Source organism: Cygnus atratus, chromosome 2 (assembly GCF_013377495.2).
Source record: "Cygnus atratus isolate AKBS03 ecotype Queensland, Australia chromosome 2, CAtr_DNAZoo_HiC_assembly, whole genome shotgun sequence".
NCBI lineage: Eukaryota > Metazoa > Chordata > Aves > Anseriformes > Anatidae > Cygnus > Cygnus atratus.
The window spans coordinates 24867791-24893485 of NC_066363.1; the positions used below are offsets into that span (position 1 = coordinate 24867791).

Below are 25695 nucleotides of genomic sequence, written 5' to 3' on the forward strand. Positions count from 1 at the left end.
CTACATCCCGAAGGCCACAAATACCCTAAATGAACTATTGGACCTCAAAAAAGAAATTAAAAAAAATATATATATGAAGATCGAGTTTTGACACAGAACCCAAGCAGAGAAACTAGTTACAGCTTTCCAGCTGCTGTACTTCATTAACAATATCCATGTTTTTTTGCCCCTCTTTCATTACAAGATAAATTACTTCCAAGTACCTTACATTTACCACAGTACAAATGTGAGTCAGCATGGAGCATCTGACATGCTCCTTTGCAGCAGATTGTTCAACTCGTATTCGTATTAACCTCTACGGCCATTTAAAACAAACTTTAACACACACACACACAAAAACAAAACAAAACAACAAAAAAAAAGAATGACACCATTATATTGGAAAGATGAACTCAAGGCTGAGGTAATCTAGAATGTGGCTCTACTATTAAGCAAATAGATAGCCAGCTTTTAAAAGTAAGTATGGTGTTAATGACATAGTGGTATTGAAAAGAAATTACTACTTTGTAGTAATGCAATAAAGATTTTCAGTTTCAAAACCCACTGAAGCAAGAGTTGAGCATGAGTAAGAAGCAATAGCTTAGCTAGATGAGAAGATCAGGGGTATTACCTGCTACAAGCTAAGACTTGTAGTGTATCAAGGCTACGACTTATCTGCACCAGGATGTAAGAATAAGCATACAAGTAATATATTTTCTGGGTTATTTGCTGGCACTGAACACTGGAACTACAAATAGTAAGTGGCAGTAACAAGTATAGCAGTCACAAGGATAATTGTATGGTCAATATTATGTGTTCTTACCATTACTGACAGAGCATTACACACATAAATGAATTAAATAAACTGTTACATGTAGTGACTTATGGGAAACATCTCTAATTTTCTTCCTTTCCTGGAAGAAAGCTTCCTTCCCCTGCTGTCCACCTCCTTATCAGCTGGGAATGACAACTCCTAAACAACCTGATAGTAAGAAAGCAGTGGTGAATAACTTTAGGATGTAACATTAGACAGCTTCCAAACATCAGAGATTTTTCTGAAGTCTCCAAGAATAAAAGATGGGGTTAGGAAGATATAGTTGCAAAATGCAACTTGATATTCCTCTGAATAATTAACAGTGGCAAAAGACAAAGATAAAATTATACTGTTTTGTCTTACTATTTTTCTTTTATGGCTACAATTGTTCTGGAAGTATTAGAGTAGTTGTCTACCAATAAACATCTGAAGTATCACCCTTCTCTAAGCCGTCCAACAGCTGGCAGAAAATAGCTTTACAGAATGTTTTCAAAATGTTTCCTGCATTAGATATTATAGTTTATCCAAACAGGATGTAATTGTTATGAGGAAATAAACAGGGAAATCATTATTAGTTTTTTTGGTAATCATATATTCATAAAAAGCAATACTAAAAATTTTATGTGATAAACAACTGGACATAACGTAACAAATGCTCTCTCAAAAATTTAATATTAATCTGCAGGAAGACACTTTTCTTCAAAATAAAATGTGAAATAATTTTACAGCATGTAAACTGAAAATAATTTTTTCTTCGATTGCTGCATTAATAAATCCATATGAATATAAATAATCTGATGTAATCATTTAAATATCAGGCTGACATTTGTCATTTCCATTTACAGTTTAGTAATTACAAGCATATTAAAAGTTACTAAGCTAGAGTCATTTTTTGTCCTGGTCTGTATGTTGAGCCAACTTGTCCTTTCTTCTTCTTGGGATTCTGAAAATCCTCGTACCTTAAAACAGAAAAAGATATTAGCATATTAGTCTGAAATGATTTTGTTTGCATATGCCTCTTCAGATGCACATTAATGCAACACAGAACTACGGATGTTTGTCTATATTTTCACTGATGTGACAAATGCACATCTCCTCAGACCTACAAGACTAGAATTAGAACCACTAATCTGACTCGGAAAGCTTTCTCCTCAGCTTTTTTTTTTTATTTTTTTTTTGAGGGATATGGGGGTGTAGGACTCACAGGGGTGGGGAACAGAAGTGGACTGGATCCTAGGGAGCATCCCTCATTCTCCTTCTTTCCTTCTCTCTTTCCTGTGCTGTAAGATCTGCTTATCTATGTATCAGCTGAGGTAGAACGTGCCTTAACAATTTCCACATCCATCACAGAACATCCTGATGCCAGCGTCCAGCTTATTGACTCCAGTCATTTTCTAGTCTGAGATGATACATTTTCATTCTCACTATATCTACTCCTCTGCATATTATGATTTTTTCTTTGGGAACACACGTGCCAAGGACTCAAAACCAACATACCTCTTCCTGAATACTGGAGCTAACAGAGGCCACAACTGAGTCAAACGCCAGCAATTTGAAAATATGCTGGACTGCTACTTGAGGGGACCTGGCTTTAAGTCTTACAGAATCAGAATCTTCTTGTACTGGTATAGCTCTTAACATAATACAAGGTTTTTCTGGTCTGTGATTGAATTTCTAGGTCCTACATTAATGAAAACAAACAAACAAAAATACAGTGCACTGGTAAAAGAATTTCCCCTTCCCAATGTGTAACTTCTGAATTTCTGAAAAAAAATGCTGTCAGAAACCACTCCACTCTTCTGCCATTCCCCACATTAAATAACTATTGTGTTTCTGATGAATAAGAAATATGAGAACACCAAATCTCCACTGAATTCACAATTAAAAAAATAGATTCACACACACACAAAAAAATACTTACAGTTCAGTAAAATTCTTCCAGTCATCTTGGCTAATGGATGGTCTTAAACCCTCAAGTGCAGTCATTAAATGGGACTGAGTAATAATCAGAGTGTTCTTGGCAAGCATGGACTGATTAAAGGTGCTGTCCTCCTTGAAAACAGAGCCAGGAATAAACAACGAGAAATTACCAAAGATCAAATACCTAGTGCCATGAATATCAGTAACTCTGGAACCTCCTCAATACATATTATAAATAAAATCACTTATTTCCCCCCTATATTAATAACACAAATCTGGCTTGTTTTCCTCAAGCTAGGTATCATTTATCTTTGCTATTTTTATTACATTATATTTAACACTATTGCAGAAATTATTTTTTAGAATACCAAGAAATGTTGGGAGAAAAAATGTAAGACTAAATAATACACAAAACTGCCATACTCCGTTCTTGCTTCTGTAACTGGCTTTGATAGCACTGATTTCTGTCCTCAGGTGCTCTGTTTGCTGCTCCTGATTATTTTCCAGGGAGTCTTCTTGAGAGGTTGTTCTAAGCATTGAAAGTTGTGATGATGCTGTGTCTCTTTGAGACATGCTGGTAAAATCGTGACTTATGGAGTTTGGTCCAGACAAACACAAAGAGCTCTATATTGATCACAAGGAGAAATACATTAACTCATTACGGACCTAAAACAGCAACTCAGCCATTAAGATTTAGCTCATTTTCCAGCCAGTTTAATTCAGTATAACCTTGCTTCCACCAGCAAAAACTTTCTCTTAAAAATGTATCACACACAACTTTTTGCACAGAAAGTTTCAGGTTAATTTGCCAAGATATTTGGGGAAAGTACAAGTTTGAAAATAAACTGCTTCATCTTTGGAAAACATCTATATAGTTTTGCAATGGCCTATGTCAAAAAGAATAAAGGTCTACTAAACCCATTGTTTTATTTATGTATGAAAATCAGTGGTTCTGAAATCTGGGAAAGTTTCTCTAGTTATCTTTGGAATAACTCATAATTTAAATATTTATCACCTCCAAATTTTCTGTGCAGTGGATAAAACATGCAACTTTCAAGTTCAACAGTTTTAAGAGCTTGAAGTCTTTGTAGCCCCACTGACGAGTTTCCACAGTTAAAGGAAAATTTAAGTCTCTAACGATACATTTAAGTCTTGGATTACATAAATTTAAGTCTCTAACACTGTCATCCATACCGCAAGACAACAAATACAAAAGCAACCTACAAGACTTAGCAGTCAGTAATTACTTCTCCAATGTCAGAAGAAGCTTTTTTTGGCTGTAAGAATCAATGCAAGACAGTTTTGAAAACAAGACTCTAACACCTTTGATAACTACCTGTAATTACAGTTCTACAACAGATTCTCAAAATGAACGGATCACACGCAAACTCTGAAATCATTTCTTCAACATAAGGAGATTGGAGAGAGCATATTCTGTTTTGCTTACCTGGTAGCCACGTGAGACCAGCCAGCCTTCTGTCCCTAACCAGCGCCCTATCTCCAAGCTAGCCACAGAATGTGCTGGTTTTCCATTGCAGTAAGAATTCCATTCTTAAGAGCAACAATGGAAGCCAAGATTTTCTCCTGTTATTTACACAATCTTGTGGTCAGATTATTCCATTAATGAATGGTCTACCAGAAACTGAAAAAGTTGTTGATTTTTATGATTATGAGAGCTAGATAGTGATTTCTTAGTGATAAAACTTTTTTTTAGTTAAAAAAAAATAAAAAACTGTTTTAGTAATAAACTTTGGAAGGCAACAAGCCCTTAGATCAGACAGTAAGACAGTAAGACAGTTTTTGAATACAGTTTGCCTGATTATAAAGCATTAAGTAGCATTTTGGGGTTTCAATTCAAAAGTGCCTAAAAGTTGTAGAGAAGTCCATACTGTATTTTGTCAGATGGCATCCATCTTGGTTTATACTCTGGACCACAAGATATTAGATGAAGACAATTTCAAGGACAAAGCAGACATAACTGTGTTTATAAAACCCTACCATTTGCCTGGTTCAGTTTTTCTGCTTCACAACCGATAATATTTAGAGAACTCAAAATATTGAGAAAGTAATTTACCAGTTCTGAAGGAGTTCCATTTCCTAGTTCTGATTCATAAGAGCTTCCAAAATAAAGACGATAAATGTTGGACCTTGGATCTTCAGGAAGCAACTCGGACATGTCTAAAGAAATAAGAGATTGCTCTAGCACTGCTTCTCCATCTACTGCTGAGTCATCTGAGCCACTGCTGTGGTTTAGAAAAACCATGGAAGACAGGCTGAAGTCACTATCAGAACTAGAACCAAAATCCTGTGAGGAAAAAAAACAAAACAAAACAGAACATTTAGAAGTATTAACTCACAGCTAATTGCAAACTGAAATACATTAAAATATTTAATGTATAGTCCAAATGAAAGTATTGATTTGCATTTGTTTCTAGCAATCCGTCCTTCTCTGGAAGTACAATTCCAAATGTTTTGCTAAGAAAATCCAATGCCTTTAAGCAGAACTTTCCATCTTTATGTCAGAACAGTATTTAGAGGAAATAATCTTAAGGTTTTATTTATTTGCTATGATCTGTCTCGCCCACTCAGTAACAGCAAGTGTTAGGAAACTTCATGTACATTTTCTGTTGTAGAACTATCATTTCTGGCTTGACCCTTCCCTCCAAAGCAACTTAGTATCTTGTGCAAAGTGGTCTGGGAGACTGCAGTGAGTCTACTTTTACAGTGCCTAATCACTCTGATCATCTTCAGTCATGGTAACACATTTTAAATGTTGATACAGAAATTGCAATTGGTGCTTTACACTGGTGTCCGCAAAACTCTTTGATCGTGCACCCCTATCAATAAAAAAAGTCAGAGCACCTCACCCAATATATGCATATTTATTTGTAAATCATATGCATGTACTATTTAAGTTCTAATATTTCCCCTGCCCCCCCCCCCATCAATGGATTTTCTTGCACATGCTACTCTGGAGACTATTACTTTAGACAACAGCCTCCTTTTAATGATGGGGATCATCATCAGGTATGCCTACAACTACTTAGGTCAGCAGCACAGTGTTTAGAAATAGCCATACGAAGGAACAGCAAAACTGAGAGCAGTGTAAGGACACTCTGCCTGTGGGGGGCTGTCCTACTTTTAGTCTATCCTCTTCTCTTAATTTCATATTCTCCTCATGCTGATGCTACAGTGAAGGGATTGTTATGGAAGGTATGCTGGAGACCCCTCCCAACGCTAACAGTTGGATACTCACAGCCCCATCGCCTGGTAAATCTGGTGCAAAAAGAACCTGAGAGCTCTCCTTGCTTTTATGACCCTGACCCAACACTTCCCTTTGACTTCCAAGTAGGGGAAGCCATGCCTGGCCCTTCCCAGCCAGAACCACAAGACAGGAATTAAAAATGTGAGGGGAGGTGGCTGAGTGGAAGCTAAAAGAGGAAAGAGGCCTGTCAGTAACATGAGGGATAAAAACTAAGGGTGGGATCCTGTGCCTCGGAAACATGGGTGTTAGCTGGTGCCTGGAATGTAAGACAGAGGAGGCCCCTTCAGATATCACTACCCTCTCGCCACTTCTCCCCTAAACTCAGATCACACTCAATTTTTCAGAACAACTTCATAAAACCTACCAATTCCTTGCTTCCTCCACCACCCAAAATGTGCAAGCTCAAAACTGAATTTGACAGATGTCCCAAAGCTATGAGAGGCCCCCCCCCTTGATTTGTCAGTCAATTCCTCATAACAATGCTAAATAATTTTGCTAAAATAAGTTTTAATATTAAACATTTCTCATAAAATCAAAAAACCTTGTCTTTAAGAAACATTTAAACTAATTTGATATATTACTCTCACATGATACAGTAAACATTAAGATTTTAATCCTCTATACAGGAAAACTAAATATTACTAAACAAATGTGCTTAAAAAAAAAGGAAAAGAATTAACTCTTTCAAACATATCAACATCAAAATAAAAAGAGACATCTTTTATACCAGTATTATTTACCTGTGTTAAACCTGAGCCTAAACTATTATGTATTGCCTCTAACTGGGCATTGTATAATAAAGCTTTTAGGTCAGCTCCTGTGAACTGATCTGTTTTTGCTGCCAGATACTCAAAGTCCACATCGCTTGCCAAGGACAGAGAATGACTGAGAGCTTTTAAGATTTCATAGCGTGAACTCTGTAAGAAGAGAGGAAAAAAAATACTGTCAATAAAGCAACCTGATATTTTCTTTCTCCTGACTTCTAAATTGTGCTTTGGCCCTGTTACAAACACATTCCTATCTGTGGAAGGAATTACCTTTTTTTAAAGATAATACTACCCTAATATTAATACATATTGGACATACTGTGTAGTAAACAATCTTTAAAATATATGCATAAATTTTGTTACTTTTCCCTGACAAGTCTAAGAGAAACTGTACCAAACACACAGTGTGTAGAGAAATACATTTCTCTAAATACCCAGCTAATATCTAGGATCTTAGTGCAGAGGAACATCCTCTTCGTGTACCTTTATAGAATGAAATGATGTGGCATTTGTTAAACTTTCCAACTACTCTGAAAATGAACAGCACTAATTTTTAAGATAACATGTGGAATCAAAGATACACGTTGTACAGCCTTAAAGGCCTGATCCAAAACCCACTATAATCAGTGAGAATCACTCCCTTCCTGGCCAGTGACATATCTGTCTTCAAAAGAACTTGAACATTTAAATTAACTGTGGGTAAAGAATGGTAGAATTGTCTGGATTCAGAACAAAACTGCTCTGAAAACTTCAGATAATCAAGGGTTGGGTTGTGAATGCCTATGGTTCGTCACTTCAAGCAAACAGCAGATCCATTGGATCTGTAATTCATAGCAAGATGCAGAAGATGATAAACACTACCCTACTGCCAATTACTTTCTGCAGACTAGTTTCCTGTTAAAGATACTTTTTAATCATTATTTTTTTGAATCAGTCCACTGGAATACGATTTGATCCTTAAGACAGTGGTAAACAGTCTTTTCCCAGTTTTATACTAATGTACTGGCACTAAAAAACAGTGAGTTTGTATATATAACTTGAGCTGTGCAAGCAACTCCACTTTGGCCAGATATGAAATGCCACAAAATATAAAGAAAAGGAGAATAAAGACCAGTAGTTTGATTTTTTTTCCCCTGCCTGTCATGTAAAACGTTTTGTTTTCTCACCTGATCAGGAGGTGGACAGTACAGGCACTTATCCAGTCGACCTGGCCTTAACAAAGCAGGGTCGATCAAATCTGGGCGACTAGTAGCAGCTAGGACGTAAACTCCTTTAGGAAAGTGTAGAACAATATCATTAACACTTGCTAAACTTATGTGTAAGAAGGGGCACACAGATGAATTATTACCTTGTAAGCCTTCCACACCGTCTAACTGAGTCAACAGTTGGTTAACCACCCGGTCTGTAACTCCAGTGTTGTCATGACCTCGGCGAGGAGCAATAGAATCAAACTCATCAAAGAAAACAATGCAAGGCTTGGCTGCCTGAGCTCTTAAAAACAAACAAACAAAAGCCAGTTAAATGTAGCCAGAGAACAGAAAACGGGTTTCCCACAGAAGTTAGAGATTCTTAAGAATCGGATTTCTATGCAATTGTGGCTCATTTTTATGACATACCTTGTACTCACTTTTTCCTTTCTTAAGTACTCAACTGTGTTAATGAAAGCTCATGAAAGCTTTAAAATCCAGTCACTTCAGATGACATCTTGGTTTACACATATCTGCCTCTACATCGTAAACTACACAAGAAGCAAAGGACATGAAGGATATCATTTTTTTTTCTTCCCTTCTTCATTTTTACATTAGTAAGCAGTGAGGCTCAATAAGGACAGACTTGTAAAAACAAAACTGCTGGCACTGAGGACCTCAATACCAAGTCAAGTCTGATTCTGTTTACTGAATGTTCATTACTAGCTGGAGTACACTAGTCTGTGTCCTAGACTTATCTGAAAGGAATTCAGCACCTATTTTCCACAACAAATCTGTGATGTGAACCAAAGCACTGTAGAGAAATGGGAAATCAGCTTCAAAAGTGCACCCTTGATCCAAACTGTTCCTAAAAAAGTTCTTAAAAATGGTCTTGGCAAACTCAACATGACCATTTTGTTTGACACAATTGTTTATTTCAGATACTTTTGTGATTTGACACCATAACTCTCCAAGAACAAAATTATTTCGTGGAGCTTCAACCAATAAAATCTACTGATAATATCACAAATCTTTACAAAGCCAACCTGTTAAAAATATCTCGAACTGCTTGCTCACTTGCTCCAATGTATTTGCTGAGTAGCTCTGGTCCCTAAAAAAACCAGAAAAGAATATTCATGGTGTGTTTCTTAATTTTAATGTGTAATTTAACATCAGCATAAGTTTAATATATTGGAGTGAATTTTATTTTAACCAAGAGAATGGCAGCACTCCAATTTGTTCTTAAGCAGTTATTTCAATTTTTCTACTATAACAAAATGCGTTAGAGTATCACAAGGTAACAGTTTACATTGCATTTTGAAAATAATTAAAATGCATTTCCAAACTTCATTGTCCAGTGGAATCCGGGATCTTTTTATTAAAAAAAAAAAAGTAAATAAATTAAGAATATCTAGTTAAATTTTATTATTCTTCCTAAAGAAAAATTATACCAAAAAAATCTCAGTCATAGAACTGTGAAGCTCCAGAAAGTCAGACAGATGCTTGGATATCCAGAGACATTCAGTATTTTAAATAAGCTTCTTACTTTAATTTTATTAACTGAATGAAGTAGCTCGACATAATTATGAGTATGTGGTTGTGAAGGCAAAATACTGATCTTAAAAATCTTGTTACCTTGACACTTATGAAATTCATTCCACTCTCTCGAGCAACTACTCCTGCTAACAGTGTTTTTCCTGTTCCAGGTGCTCCATATAGCAAGACTCCTGATCTCTGTCGTATAGGTAGGTTTGCAAATAATTCTGGATACTGGAAAAGAATGTCAACAAGACATGTTCTAAAATATGTGATTATTCTGTAGTGTACTGAAATCTCATGAGTTGGGATTTTTGTTCAAAAAGAATTTTAATTTCTTTTATCCACTTTATTATCAAAAGAGCTCATTTTGACTGTTGTAGTTTACTTGGGGCTGAAGTGGGTTCCTAGGCTTCTTAATTACAAGTAGTGGCATCTTCTACCAAGAAGAAACAGGATGGAATAGGGATGTATCAGAGTTTTAAAACATCCATGCTAGCACTTCTAAATTCGTATTTTGATCACTGGTATGATCAAATTATATAAAGTACACGACAAAAAGATTCTGTCCACTGTAAGAAAAAACATTCAGTCATTTTTCTGAAGACTGAAATGAATGGCTCATCACGATGTTGGAAACTTTAAGCAAGGCAGAAAGGCCAAATTAAAAGAGAAAATCGATGGACTGGCATTCACCCAGAAGATGGCACTCCTCTAGCAAAAGCACAGAAGACAGCTGGAAATGTTATCTTCAGAGAACCTAACCACAAGTCCCTGTAAAGAAGTGTGTAACAAAAGAAGATGCTAGGAATATGTCAGGCAGGGGATGTAATACTGCAATACTCCAGAACAACAGTTAATTTGGAGAAAAGCACAAGCCATTGCCTATTGTTTTTGGGAGAGGGAAGGGGAAGGTGAAAAAGTTTTCCAGTAGCTGAAGATAGCTCAAGAGTGGGAAGCTACAAAAGTAGCTTAAAATCATACCTGCCTTCTTTCTGTCAAATACTGTGCTGCACCTTAAAAATAATTCTTATTCTACTAACAGTATATATAAAATTCAAGTAACTTATTTAAAAGAACTGCATACCTTTGCAGGTAACATGATGGTATCCACAAGTATTTGCTTCACATCTTTTAAGCCACCAATCCTGTCCCAGCCAATGTCTTTAGGCTTATGAAGGTTGACATTTCTCAGAGCTAATGGAGTAAAATCTTTTAAAGCCTTCTGAAAATCCACAGTTGAGAGATTCACTTCTGCTTTACAGAAAAATGAAGAAAAAAATCCTCACTATAAGTAACAAATAAATACATTTTAAACACGAAACAAAATCTGGTGTTTTATTTGGGTGTTATTCAAAGGTTGTGGATAACAGAAGTTAGACTATGAAATCTAGATTTTGTTGTGAACATACCATCATTTTGAAATGCATTCGGGTTAGAAATACAGGCATGAATGGCACGGTCAACCAACACAGTAAAATCTCTAGCAACAAAACCTTCTGTTTCCTTTGCAACATATTGGAGGTCAAGATCAGAGAACTTCTTGATATCAGAATTCAGTTTATTTTTTATTATGGAACACAGCATTTCACATCTTTGCTTCTGAAAAATAGAATTGTACAACAAGTGCATTTTCAGTTTTCTGTTTATGTGGATTTTAGAAGTTCAGAAAACAATTACATATGAGTTACTAAAATTTCCTTCACCATTTTAGATATCACCAAATCTTCAAATAACAAAATCTGAGCAGGCATGAATATGAACAAAAGTCAATTCTTCAGCTGAACTTCAATAAAATCACCGGTTTTATGGCTTCAAATGTTTACCCTGGCAGTTATCTTAAATCTAACAACAATAATGAAACAATCCCCTGCTCCTCAGATTCTCCTGTTTTACTACACCCTTTGTTTCTGTTTCACAGGAAAACAAAAATCTTTCCCTTTGCGCTGATACATGCAGATTATACTGAATGTGAAAACTACTGCATTAGATAAAATACATCTGATAATTTGGTATCTTTTAAGATCTTGACTTTTCCACTGACACCTCCTCTTTATTCATGTATTAGTATTAAAAAAATGCAGACTTGCAAGAAGTGGGAGAAACCTACATTGTATCTAATGCAGAACTGCTTCCTCCATAGCTTTTATTTGCTTGTCTGTGAGAGAAGACAAGCAGGCAGGAACTACTTGTGCTAAATACCAATGAGTTGCCATGACTATTTCATATCATTAGGATATATATGCACAGGTACAAATAGCCCACTTTCTCCTGCAATTAAGTTACACTGTTTATTCTTTCCTTTTCACTTTTCCAAAAAAGACTACATTTAATAGTAGAGGGATATAATTCACATAGAAAAATAACCCCAAACCTTCCCATAAAATTTAGTTTTAATAACATTTTAACATTTAATTCAATTAATTAAGATTTAGGGATATACTTACTCCTCTGAGCAGTGAAAAAAACACACTTAGGTTTAACCTCATTTACCTAACTGTACTGATCCACGTGTTTTTCAAAGGTGTTCCTCTAAAATCCTTTTACAGGTAACAAGGGGACATACATTTGGAGGGAGCAAATTAACCAAATTAATAAATACCTGAATTTACCTGATCTGGAGACTGGATACATTGGAAGCACTGAAATATATGCGTGCCTTGAGCTGAAACCAGGGAAGGATGTAGGGCATGTTCCGACTGACTTGTAGCAATGAATGCAATCAAACTCCCCATGGAAATAACTTCTTTTATCAGATCTTTCAAAACTAAACAGATAACATATTGCTCTATGAATTGCAAAATAACAGGAAGATTCTGTATTTGATAATACACATTTCTACTGTAGTAGCATTAACACATACAAAACGTAACAAATGAATATTTGCTTTATTCCCATTTATAAAGGCTTTTCTTTAATAATAATAAAAACAAATAAAAACCAACAACAACGAAAACTAAAATAACAACAGCAAAACAGCCGGACAATATAATTATTTTTTCTAGGAGAGTACATTCCATTACTAAAACATCACTGGAAGAGCTGTTTAAAAGCTATATTTGCAAAGTAACTGATGCTATCTACCACAGGATATTAAACATGATTTTTCTGTGCTATGAACTCTGCTCTACAAACATACCTCATGGTCCGGAGGCAATAATGATCCAGACAAGTGTCTAGCTAGGACACTACAATTCAGGTGCCAGAAATTCTAAGCTGCATTACATTTTCATCCAGAAACAGGTAGCACAATCTTACCATAAGCAAGTCTATTGCTTTGAATTGTTTCAAGGCTGTTCTCATGCTCTGGTGTGGAAGGTACTCCAACAATCTGATCAAGATCATCCATTAAAAGGATGGATGGTTGTCTCCATGATGCTTCTAAAAAAGCTTCTTCCACATTTTTCCTTACGTTTCCTAATCTTTTTCCTAAAACAGAAATACAGTTTCAATGACAAAACATACCAGGGAAAAAACAAACAAACAAAAATAGATTGACTTACAGCTTGCTCAGGTAATACTCCAATGGTTTGGATTCAGCTAACTTAACTGCACTCCTACAAATCAGATATCTAGTTTAAGCCAGAGTCTGCAGTCAGTAAGGAAAGTAGGCGACATGTTCCATCATAAAAGTACTAGAAGGATCACTCTGTCCTAAAATGTGATTAATCATCTTTCAGCAACCACTAGAGGAACCTACAGGTATAATTTCTAGACAGTTAAATACAGAGCAGTGTCAACAGCACCCTAAATTAGCTACTGAAGAGTCCTGCAATTTGAAGAATTTTTCAGCATGAAGGACCTAACTCTTTACTATCTTTCCCTTTTTCTCTGGAGAAAGGATCTTAGTAGGGACTTAAACAAGCAGAAAGAATATAGGCATGCAATATAAGGGCTCTGTAAAAGAAATAATCAAAACCAAAAAACACAAAAAAACCTCTGTAACAATACAGTTCAGTATCCTCTGTGTCCATAACACCAAGACTATTGGTGAAAGCCTATTAATGAAAGATTAAAAAAGCCTTTTTTGTCCTCTTCCATCTTTGGCAATACACTTATTTTAAACACTAAAAACCCATGTATTCACCTTATCACCAAGTATTCATCATCACCTATAGTCATGACTATTAGATGACTACTGCTAACAAACATTAATAGTACATGTGCCAGCATAAATCTGGCTTCAGCTGCTTGTTTGTTTAGTTCTTCTTTGGTGCTCATGTCATTTCTTTCACTGAGTAACACAGGAATTCCTTAACATTTAGGATGTTTAACATAATATTTGTTCCAGCTAGCACAGCTGAAAAAACACACAGTTCAACTTGCAACTTCTTCCTCTGTTAGAACAATTAGAAATAAAGAAGGAATCATTGCTTCAATTTGGTGGTGGTATGAGGGACAGAAACTGCTAAGTGCAAAATAAGCTTAAGACAGTTACACTTTCATTAGACTGTTTAACTTCAAGAATCTCATTGTGGGGAATCACATTTCCTTCCGAAAGCATTAACGATAAAAATTGAAAGACAGACTAAATATGGTAATTTCAATTATTATGGTTCTTCATCACACAGCACATTTGAGAATGAAACACTTATTATCATACCTCTTAAAGCTTTGCAATCAATTACTTCTACATGAGCATCCAGTCTATCAAATGCTTCTTTGCAGATGGCCTTCGCTAGTGTTGACTTTCCACTTCCCTGCAAAAATAAATGTGAGCCAACATATAGTTGCACAACTATTTTCTCCTGTTTTTGTGGAGTTTTTATCAGAGCATACACAAGTTAAGCTGGGAAGGCTAGGCACACCTTAGTTTTCATCCTCACCAGTATATAGCTATTCTGTCTCTGCATCACTTGGTAGAGACCAAAGCCATGGACTGAAACAAGTATAAGCCAAATTTAGGGTGGATATCTCCGCTAACATTCTGATTCCACTGAGTTGAGCGTTAAGGCATCTATTGTTATGGGGTATTGTGTTAAATGGAGAACCGCAAGAGGCAACAGGAAACTTAAGAGTATCAACTACACTGTCATTTTATGTTAGAACATAAGAGCAAATACTGTGTTCTTACAATATTCTTACTGTGTTCTTACAATACTGTGTTCTTACAATTCAAATATTTAAGAGACAGAAAGTGTCTGTTATACCATAAACACAAAGCGTATTAATGACCCATGGGAATACACTGAAATTGCATTGCTAGCAATCTTTAAAGTTTTACTTTATTATGTTATATTATATATACATTTATATTTCATGAATGTATTTTTATATATGTACAATGTTTTACTATGTTAGCTCTGTTCAGCTGACTGCTCATTTTTCAGCTTATTCTTTAATTCTTTGAGTTTGCATGGTATCAAAGAAAACTAATGAAAAGTTTTGTAACTATGGAAAACTTTCCAGGAGGGTTTGCAAGTAGTGAGTAATAAAGTGCATACCTTTCCTCCTGTGATTAGTACCCCTCCACTTCGCAGTCCCACAGCAATACCAGCCAGTTTTTGAGATAAAGGACGACCCAAAAGGCTGTGGCTTATGTGTTCAAAGGAAGATGTTCCTAATTTGTCCACTCCCCTGCACGGCAAAGAAAAAATTAAATGGCCTAGGGTAGCGTCAGTGCACATGATGTAAATATTAATAGCTAGCAGTACAGTGAGGTTACAATGTTGGCAATGTGAAGCAGATCACATTTTCAACAAAAAGATAAAGAGAATTCAGTGTGAAGAATTTTTTAATTCTTTTTACATCAGTACTTTTTATTCTGCAGGGGCAACACAGAGGGCACAAACACACTTTGCAGAACATCCCTGTTGTGCAACTGTTATCTGCTCATGCTATGCCACTCCAGCAGGAGGTAGGTCTCAGACAACAGAGCTGACTTCAGCTTCCGGGCCTTCATCTATTTTAGAGTCCGAGTAACAATTTACTAAGGAATGTAACAAAATAGTAAAACATGGAGCACACCCGAGGCAAAGAACTCTACCTTCTCAGAAATAAAGCAGCACATAGCTCATTGGAAGAGATCTTTGCCCCTTACCTGTCCTAAATCTTTGTGACTTTTGACACACCTTTCAGGTGTGCACCTTTCAGGTCCACAAACAGCGAGGCTCTAAGTTTTGTATTTCAACTTCAACCAAAATGTTGCACCATGAAAAATGAAATGAACAAATGAAGCCTGGTTTCTAACATCCCTACCCTACCACACCATATCCCTGCCATACTGGCCCCTTTCTGCCAGCCCTCAGTTGCCTTTTACAATGCCAATAGCATACTACCACAATACTCCAAGTCTCTCATGTGCCCTCTGCCCCATTCCTACCTCACTTGCTACACAGTACCACCGTCTTCCCTTGTACTAATTACAACAGCTATATACATCACTTAGTTACTGGCTGTGAAAGAGCCAGTGTGCCCAAGGGCTAGTTCCAAACTGCACCCAGGCCCCCAAGCAGGTTAACCAACTCGCTGTCGAGCTCACATTGCACTTTTTACCAGTGGAACTACCGCTTTGAGTTCTTCTCCACAGCTGTCAATTCTGATAAAACTTGTAGGAACAAAATTCTTTGAGACCCATACCCATTTCTTAACTTTGGTTAAACATGTAAATACGTTTAAGTTACTGTGGGAAGCAGATTGACAGACAGACTGCAACATGTAAGTCTGGCTGCCTTTGGAAACCCCAGATTAAAAAGTAATCTCCAACAGCTCCAGTACTCCTTAATGCTACATAGAGGTCTATTTCATACCATTTAGAAGCACACCAAGAGCCACTGAACTATCAGTATTTCTTTTGAAACTTACAGAGTTCTGAGACTTCCCATCCAATTGCCAGACATGGTGACCTATTCAGCACGTAAGTTTAAGTCGTCTGAAGTTTTCTATTCACTTCAGTAAGACTGCTCAGAGGACAGAATTAAACATCTATACAAACAAGAACATGGGCTGAGCCTGACACAAGCCAAAATACCAAAAGATGCAGTGGTGTTTTTTTAAGATCTGGCTTACTTAAAAAAAAAAGTGCATTTTCACCAATATTCTTTTTTCTTTAATTCCCATTCAATCACACGTTTTCTACTATGAAAACATCTCACCCTAAACGGTCTAGTTTGTGGTACGGAAGGCTCCTGTCTGTATCGCGCATAGGTGGCTGGCTGTCATCATCAGCTTTTCTAGTTAGAGGATGTAAAAGAACCTACAATAAAGGAAAACGTTAATACTTTACACAGAAGGGTATACAATTGACTAGCCTTTTTTGGATTCTATATAATTTTGCCTGAACGAAATATGCATTGGTAAAATGGCATACATATAACTATTTCCAAAATACAGTTCAGTGTTTACAATGATGTAACAAGCTGCAATTAGATGTCAGGCTAAGTGCACTTTATCTCAGACTGTGCAGCTCGTCATCTCTTTCCCTAGCTGCAACTTTGATTCTTCTGCTGTACCTTCCTTGTTATGCTGGCACAAGCATTTGTGAGGCAAGCCAGTAAATCATATAAGGAAATTGATCTAGGTGAAAAGTAGCCTGGCAAAACACTTGGCTTTTTATTTTTATTTTTATTATTAATCCAAACGTATTTTTCAACCTGGTTTTTCAGGTACCCGGTATGAGAAGCTGAACTGGCAAACAGGGCTAACAGAGAAGTTCACAGATAGGAACAGGCTGGTAGATGCTTAAAGCTCACAGTGCTATTCAGGAATATACATTGTCCTTTCATCTTAATACCAGTCACCAGCATGATTTGTGGAAGTCTTCTACTTCTCTACTACCAATATAAATAAAGCCCATTATACTTCTGTTGAACAGGAGTTCTAAGTTTTGCAGAAAAAATATATTCTGAACAGCCAAATGGGACCCCTTAAGTCTCTGCTAAAATTTAACTTTATCCGTTTAAAAATGAAAAAAATATTTTCCCACTACTATACACATAATCCTGAAGTCATGGGCATTTGCTCAACCAGAATTACCAATGGACACAGTAATCCTAATATTAAGTAAATATTTAATTTTCTGAGAAAGACTAAAAAAAATGTCTCACCAAGGCCTCAGGCTAAAAAGTAACATGTAAAGAATGCAGATACAATTTAATGAACAGACTGACATTATTTATTTAAAAAGGGAAACCAACATATGATACATATAATTTATTTGTAACCAAATGTAACAATTTAAATTACTTGGTACCTGATACTATGTGATATTTACTTGTATATTAGTCTTTTGCAGCAAACTGGGACTCAGCATAAAAATATTCTCAGACTTGTTTTCTTCCATGTGAGCAGGATGCACTACACTAAGGGCAAACTCCTCCATTCCTGTAAAAACAAGGAACAGCTACTAAAATTCCAGACAAATTTAGCTTTTATTCCTCACAAGAGAAAACATTAATATATTTTGAAATACTACAGTACAATCCAAAATGAAAAAAAAAAAAGGATAATCGTTATTAAAGTGTAATTCATGCTTACAGTTTCAGTGTACAGAGGTAACTGTTACATTAAATGGTGTATATAGAGATTAAAGGCATTGCCCAAGTAAAATCCATAACGGATGGTTAAGACAGCTACAGCTGGAGACAGTATTATCCTTACCTTCTTTAACATGCAGATGTATACAGTCTGTGCTAGTCATTATCCAGGGAAGATCATCAGTAGCAGAATCCTGTAGCCAAGAACTGAAAGCATATTTAACATCATCTTCGTGTATATCTTTATGCTACATAAGAATATGTAGAGAAAAAGAGAAATAAAACAAAACAAGGTGTTAGTAAGTAAGACTCTTTTCTTCCTATGCACGGAGTATTTGTTTTGCTTATGGTAGTAGAGATATGGAAGAAGATGAACAGTTTCATTTATTTGGAAAATAATATTTTGCCAACAACCACCATGTCTATCACCTGCTCTACAGAAAGCACCTGCCTAGTCCCTGCTAGAGCAACAGCTGACTCTTCAGCCACTTTTAAAGATTTTATCTTTGGAACACTGATGTGAGGCAAGGAGGAGTTTTAAAGTCTTGTTTTACTTGTCTTGTATTGCAAGATCAAAAAGCACTACTCAGTTCCCAGGATTGAAAGGGCACCTAAGTTATGCACCAATATTGACCTGTGACTTATTTTGGGTGCTCACTGCACCCCTCTCTTTCTTGTATACCCTGCTTCCTATGCAGACTACCCTGGGCTCATCTTGATGGGGGCAGCAACAACAAATTCCAAAAAGCAAGCAAAGAGACCACACGACTGACCCCAGATCACCTAGGTAAATGGAAGAGGAAAAGAAATTGAATATGAATCTCAGCTGAGTTCCTAATCACAGAAGCAAAACTCCTGTCTAAAAAGGGGACGGGAGGGCACTGTATTTGAAACATATAAAAGCACGCACAAATACTTTGTGTGATTTTAGCAAATTACTGAAAGAATGCTTATTTTAATTCTGGTGTATATCTTAAAAAAACTTATTTCAACTATTCCTCTGTAGATAAGAAACAAAAAAAACTATCGGGAATGAAGAAAAAAACCATGCATAAGGTCTGACATGATGAGAAATGCCATATTTAAGGTTTTGAGGAGCAGCTAACATGACAGATAATCAGGCCAGTATCACAGAGAAACAAGCATGTGGTACATTTTGAAGTATTTTTCATTCTAGACTACATCCGACAGACCATGAGAACGGTGCTAAGTATGTTTTTACTGTCACAGATGCTCACTCAGTAGACACAGGAGAGAGATTTAAGTACGTAACCCTAGAAAGTTAAATCTTTAGCATTAGGAAAATAATTAGCATTAGAAGAAGATCAAAATCTAAACAGCACATTAAAAATTACAATAATTTTACTGCATTCTTTCTTAGGAAATCCACTGGCCACTGCAAGATTTGAAGAGCACATGAATGTCTTCTCCCAGAAGACTTAAAAATGGGTATTTCCACTTTAAATTTATGATTCTTTGTTATTGTTTTTACAGGCTTAAATGCATACTTAAATTTGCTAGGTTGAAACCATGTACTGCAAATGCAGTCTGATGCAAATTATTCTTGATTATTGTTGTTATAACAAATAAAAACAAATAAACATTACAAAAGAAAACAAAACAGCTTTGACCAGAGCAATATTAGTTTTTTCCAGTATGTGAACAAATACATGACCAAGAATATCAACTCACTAAGTTCTGTCTGGGTTGCAGCCTAAGAGATACAGGAATTTTAGGAACAGATTCAACTGACTTAATTCGGACTGTTGAATGTATATTGATATGTAGCTTTTTTCTCAGTGCATCTGGAATCTAAAACATTTGAAACAAAAGCAAAGAAAAAGGAAATATCAGACAATAGAACAGTTATAACATTGCATACATAGTATGGTATCAGTATTCTTAAAGTGTTGCAAGAATGTTTTAGTAAAGGAAAAAAAAAAAACAAAACAACCAAAACCAAACACAAAACCCTTTCATTTGCTGATTACAATTAATTTTACATGGGCAGGTAGGTATAAATAATCCATTATACAGATCAGAGCTAAGCACATCTGCAGTACAGAGAAATCCAATTTCTTTAAGTTGTACTAGTTTGTTTGCCCTTTAAAAAGGAAACTGCTTTTCAAACATTCTGTGTTATTTTAAACATACTACCAAATTGAAAACATCTCATAAATGTTTATTAAACCTGAAAGACTTAACAGTTGCTGGCATTTGGAAAACTGCTGTGTGTCTCAAAAGTTTTAGTGGTAAATACCACTGCAGACTTTTTTCTCAGCCTCAATGAAAATAAGTGAATGGTAAGGAGTATAATATGCCGGAATAGTCAAGCAGTTATTTGGAGGGCATTTGATCTGTTTTTGTTGATCCTGTACGTGCTTCCAGAAAAGAATATAAGCAGGCTGTAGTTCTGTCAGAACAAGCCAAAATGTCAGTGTCTACGCACTGGGACTGCGCCACCTTACAAAATATTGTATAAAGACTAAGATAGTTTAAATGATATGAAAGCTAATTATTTGACAGTAATTTAAGATTTTAATAAAAGCTTTAACAGTATATAAAAGCATTTCTTAACATCATTTACCAATAGGATACGGGATCCCATTACTTTATAGTTTGATGACACATGAGTCCAAAGCATATTTTAAAGTGATATCTAATGGAAAACAAAGAAACAAAACCAACAACCCACCTCGTCATGCATTACTGAATGTATGTAAATAAATACTTTCATGTTCTCATGAATATAGTGGCTGCCAACAGAATTTGAAGAAAATACGCACCTCCAGCAACACTAAAGAATTTTCCCCGTTTGGTGCAAAAATGCTAAGGATGCAGAAACCCAGAGTACACTGTCTATCTCAGAAGATAATGGTAGCATAACACAGAATTAGATGTCTTAGCAAAGCATAGGTCTAAGAGATATTATTTTATTCTAGTGTACTATATTTGAGAGCTTAACGCAAAGCCTATATCCCCAAACTATATACTAACTAGCCAGTTTCACAGTTATCCAGTAGAAGATATCCAATAAAAAGCCCAAAAGATAGTGTGCTCAAACTGACCCAAACTCTTCCAACATGTAGGGTTTCCCCACTGTTGCCATACTCTATGACACTCTTTAGGTCTTCAAATCCGTTCCAAACGATCTGCACAACAGATCCCTCACTGGATGCTTGACTGCTATTAGAATTGGAATTGTTTTTGTCTTGCGGACTAGTCAAATGTTTTTGTTTTTCAACTGGCAGATTTTGCTTTGCTTCTTGATGACGCTGTCTTGGGGAAAGCAGCTCATTAATTTTCCCGTAAGATACTACGGCATTTGGCTCCAAATCAATAAATTCTAAATTCCATGGAAAAATATGAATGGCATTGTATTTCAGAAATGCATGAGTAGCTGATGCATTCTGTACGCTGGGAGGCTGGGACTGACATACTCTAAAAATGGAATCCATGTGAATTAAGTTCAGCAGCTTGTCTTTGAAGGTGCCCATTTCATCTTTATCACACACAGTCTTTTGTTTCTGCTCAGGTGTACGAGAGAAAATGCTCCCTATGTAATTCCACATATCTGGGAGAACATTTGAGCCAAATGTCACATTTGCATCGGCCTTACTCTGTTCAGGGACTCCTGGATTTAAGTGAGGTTGGTTGGCTAAAGGCTCCTTTACTGTTTCTTCTTGCTCCATGTTATTTTTCACAAAGCTTTTGAGCAAGACGTCACTTTCCGTGAAAGGCATGCTGGTGATGTTCTCTTCAAGTTCACGTGTTTTGGGGCGTATCAGAAGTTCCGTGCAGGGTTCTAATCTCCCATAGGGGGCTGCTGGCATAAGTGTACCTGAGTATGAACAGAACAGATGAATGAATGCATCCACTCTTGCAGAACAGCTCTCTCAATGTACCACATCAGCATTCAGTGCTGCTTACCAATTTTGATGTAAATGTGAGTGTGCTGTTCAACCCATACAGGAAAGATGGCTTTTGGAAATACTATTCGAATTTGGTCAAGAAGATGTCTTTCAAGAGAGGAAGCGTGCAGTTCCTGGGAAAACGTGATATAATTATAAATTAAATACTACATATATTTTGAACGTTTGAAGATAAAAACTATATGTCTCTTTCTAATACGTTAGAAATATAAAGTACAATGAAAATGTACCACATTTAGTATTTCCTTAGGGGCAGAAAAAGAGTAGGGAATTACGAAAAAAATGCTAATGTCTACAGTCTGTTATCTGTAAGAAAAAGACATGAACAGTAGGGAAGGTTTTATTACCAGTATCTCCCAATCATCTGCTGTGAGTGGTTCCACTTCTACTTGCTGACAGGAGGAGACATGGGAACAGGGTTCAAGGAATACCTGGCAAAAGTAACAACATTTGAAATACTGAACTTCTATTTTTAAAGACATAAAGACTCCATCTTTAACTTAGCTAGAAAACGGACATCTCTTTCATTATATGTTTTCACTGCCTTGAACATACACCTTAATGATACGAGGTAATTCATAAGCAGAAGATGGAAGTTCAAAGTACTGGAGACATTACATTGGGCATGCTTGGGGACATCAACACGCTGTGAATGGAAGTGAATGTGCAAAGCAGCAAGAGCTTTATCAGCTGATAACAAATTTTCAACGCATACTGATCACAGAACCATTTATATATTTTTTTAATGTCCTGGAAGCTAGACTGATGAAAAATTCATTGAGTTGTGCATAAATTCAAGTAAGGCAAAAAACAGCTGAAGAACTGAGGAAAAAAATACAATACAAAACCAAACCTAGCTTCTTTATGAAAGGTTTCACGGAAAGCAGCTCCACTTCCACAGAACAATTTTAAGGTCCTGTGTATCAGGAAAAACAGTAAAAGCTACCATGGCTTAGGGAAAACAGATATGTTTAATGCTTTCTCAAAATACATTTCAAAAGTTAGTTTTTACCAAAGGTTCCATTTGACTGAAAGTAACAATTTTTAAACAGTATCATGTCATGCATTTTTAAATATTTTTTTCCTTGAGATAAAACTATTTCTGTCCTCTGATATTTATTTATTTCAGATCAGCTTTTATAAAAGTAGCAATCTATTTGAAACTCCTGCAGGTCCTCAAGTTTGAGGCAAAAGTTGTCAGGCATTCCCTTTCTCCAATGTGGTAAATAGAAGAGCATATTATTATGAAACACAGCAAACATACACTTTCTGAGTCCAAAAAGATCACAAAAGCTTCCAATTATTCTATCAATTGTACAGACAATTATTTCCAGGCAAGAGTTGAGTGTTCTTAGGTTTCCGTTGCCAATTTTCTTTTCCTGTTGAAGACTATTAATTATTAGAACAAAAGTTACTTTGCCATTGAACTAGTTAGTCTTACAGTTCTGCAAATAGTTGCATCATTTCTAGACAGAATATGCTAAAAAAAGTAAACAAGGTAAGACAATACACTGCTTTTGAGCCACTGTTTTATTACGCTGAATAAAATTTACAACAGGAGAATCGGCATATATGAATATACCAAACAGTAACACCGTGTAGAGTAATACTCTTCCACTCATGTTTAACTTTCTCCCTATTAATATAAAAAAAATCTTGGGATATTGAAATATTAACAGTCCCATGACAAAAAGCTTTGCCTGCTTCCTGGGCATCTCTCCAGCTTTTCTCTGATGAAAGAATAAATCAGAGCAAGAAGTTCAACACACAAGAAATAGGAAGCAAATTTAAATACACATTCAAAGAGAAAAGACACAAGGATACATGGTGAAAGGGAAAACAGGGATGAAAATAAAATCCCAAATAAGTCAGACAAGAAGAAATATGTTATCAATAATTACTTAAAAATGACAGGAACTCCAGGCAAAATATTCTTATAATTCCTAACCTGTTTAATTACTTTAAGTTTTCCTAAAATTAATGGCACTGGAAACAGTGGCTGCAAGTCTGTGAGGACCTATCCATCGGCCTATCCTACTTTAATTTAGGTAATTGTTACTGATTTAACAAGCAAATCTTTTCACAGTGGAGATGTTTCTGGATGGTTATCTTTTCTCCTGAGAAGATTTAAATGCAGTAATTGTCTAAATACATGTAAAGAAGGTCATAGCTAATTTGTAACTTATTACCTTATCTTGCACGATACTTATTATTAAAAAAAAAGAAAAAAAAAAAGAAAAAAAAATGCATTTCAAACCTGATCTCCAGCTGCAATGCCAAGTTTCTCTGCTAAATGTCTGTTAATCTCTGCAGTGTTTTCACTCTGGTGACCTCGATGCCTCATTTCCATCCAGCTCAAAAATATAGGCTGATGAACGCAGGATATTTTCACAGCTTGGCCCTATCAGTTTTAGAGAAATAAGATAAATTAATGCCATAACTGACTATGTACGGAATGAAGCTACAAGACTTTAAAGCAGTTACACCCTTTCCCCCCCCCTCTATTGATGGAGAATTTGTAAGACATCCAGAAACCGCAGCAGGAGGGAAGCGAGCATGTGTGCTGGATTTCTTGCGACACGTACGTGCCCTTCCCCGATTCTCTTTTCCTATGCCAAAGGGCAGGATTTTCCCAATCTTGGCAATTTTGCCTCTGTGCCATGTCTTTTCGGCCCTGAAGGGTTAGCGTGACCTTGCAGGGGATGTTGTACCAGAGCTACTCCCACCCTCCCCACATTCGCCCCGGATTTCTCCTCTTTAACACTGTTCTTAGGGATTTTTTTCTCCAGACTGTCTGTCCTGCTAGCAAGCCCTTAATCCCTAACTTCTGCTCGTTGCATAATGGATGCACACAGGCTTTGCTTATGTTTTCACGCGAAAAGTTACTTAAAGAGTAAGATCCCCTTCCTGCAACTGGGACTCTGAGTGACAAGAGCCCCAACGAACATATAGTGGAATATCCACGTATGCCAAGATTTATGATTCTGCCTGGATTTACCATCCCAGTTCCCATGTGAATGCTGAGGAATGTGTTATAGGTGTAAGAATCACAGCACTGAGGGACACAAACGACACCACACAGCGTAAGACGGCGCTCAGAGGCAAACTCCAATCATTTTATTAAGGAGAACGCGCGGCCCAAGATGCAGAACCCTCGGCGAGATGCCCCAGGACCGCGCCTCACTAAAGCACGGCCGAAAAGCGGCACAGCTCGGCCCCCGCTGCCCCCCACAAGCCGCCACCTGACCGCCCACCCCCCGAGGCCGCCATGACAGCCGCAGGGCCCCGACCCTGAGGCGCTGCCGCTACGGGGTCGACCGGGTCCCGTCGCAAGGGGCGCCTCGGGGCTGGGGTGGGCGGGGCTCCCCGTTGCCATGGCCACGGAGCAGCCACCGCCCCGGTCGCCATGGCGACCTCGCCGGCGGCGCGGGGGGTGGGGGAACGTTCTCCCAGAATCCTCCGCGCGCTACCCTCGGCCGGGCCCGTACCTGCTGCAGGCGGAGGTGCGAGGCCAGCGCGGGCGGCAGGCGCAGGAAGCAGTCCCGAGTCCCGCTGAGGACGAGCGTCACGGCGGCGGCTCCGTCCGCCCCCCCGGCGGGGTTCCCGCTGCACCACATGGCGGCGGCCGGGCCGGGCCGGGCCTCGCCACCCGGCGCACTGCGCGGGGCTGCCTGCTGCGGCGGGCAGGGCCCTCCCCCCCCCCGCCCCCGGGACAATGGTACGGCCAGCCGCCGGCCAATCGGGGCGCGGCGTGCGCTCGTTGCCTTCATGTGATTGGCTCCTCCATCGAGCGCCTCGCCTCGTTCCCTCCGCCTTATGGA

The 25695-nt window shown here is 37.3% G+C and overlaps 1 protein-coding gene across 4 annotated transcripts; it reads right to left on the reverse strand.

Annotated features, from left to right (window-relative positions):
- On the reverse strand, window positions 1–25551 carry PEX1 (peroxisomal biogenesis factor 1). 4 transcript variants are annotated; one of them, XM_035545444.2, is made up of 24 exons: window positions 25363–25541; window positions 24132–24275; window positions 22222–22305; window positions 21873–21987; window positions 21011–21783; window positions 19635–19754; window positions 18067–18190; window positions 17681–17790; window positions 16563–16663; window positions 14913–15045; window positions 14072–14168; window positions 12727–12897; window positions 12081–12235; window positions 10881–11070; window positions 10556–10725; window positions 9568–9702; window positions 8979–9043; window positions 8094–8236; window positions 7912–8015; window positions 6719–6895; window positions 4788–5018; window positions 3137–3337; window positions 2715–2845; window positions 3–1752 (listed from the first exon to the last, which is right to left on the reverse strand). In XM_035545444.2, the coding sequence occupies exons 1-24, from the start codon at window positions 25489–25491 to the stop codon at window positions 1668–1670; spliced, it is 3888 nt and encodes a 1295-aa protein (XP_035401337.1). In that variant the 5' UTR covers window positions 25492–25541; the 3' UTR covers window positions 3–1667. The 4 variants fall into 4 exon arrangements, with proteins under 4 accessions (XP_035401339.1, XP_035401340.1, XP_035401337.1 ...); XM_035545445.2 differs by having other exon boundaries at window positions 4–1752; window positions 10556–10722; window positions 25363–25551; XM_035545446.2 differs by lacking the exon at window positions 3137–3337 and having other exon boundaries at window positions 1–1752.
- Between the last annotated feature and the right edge of the window lie 144 nt (window positions 25552–25695).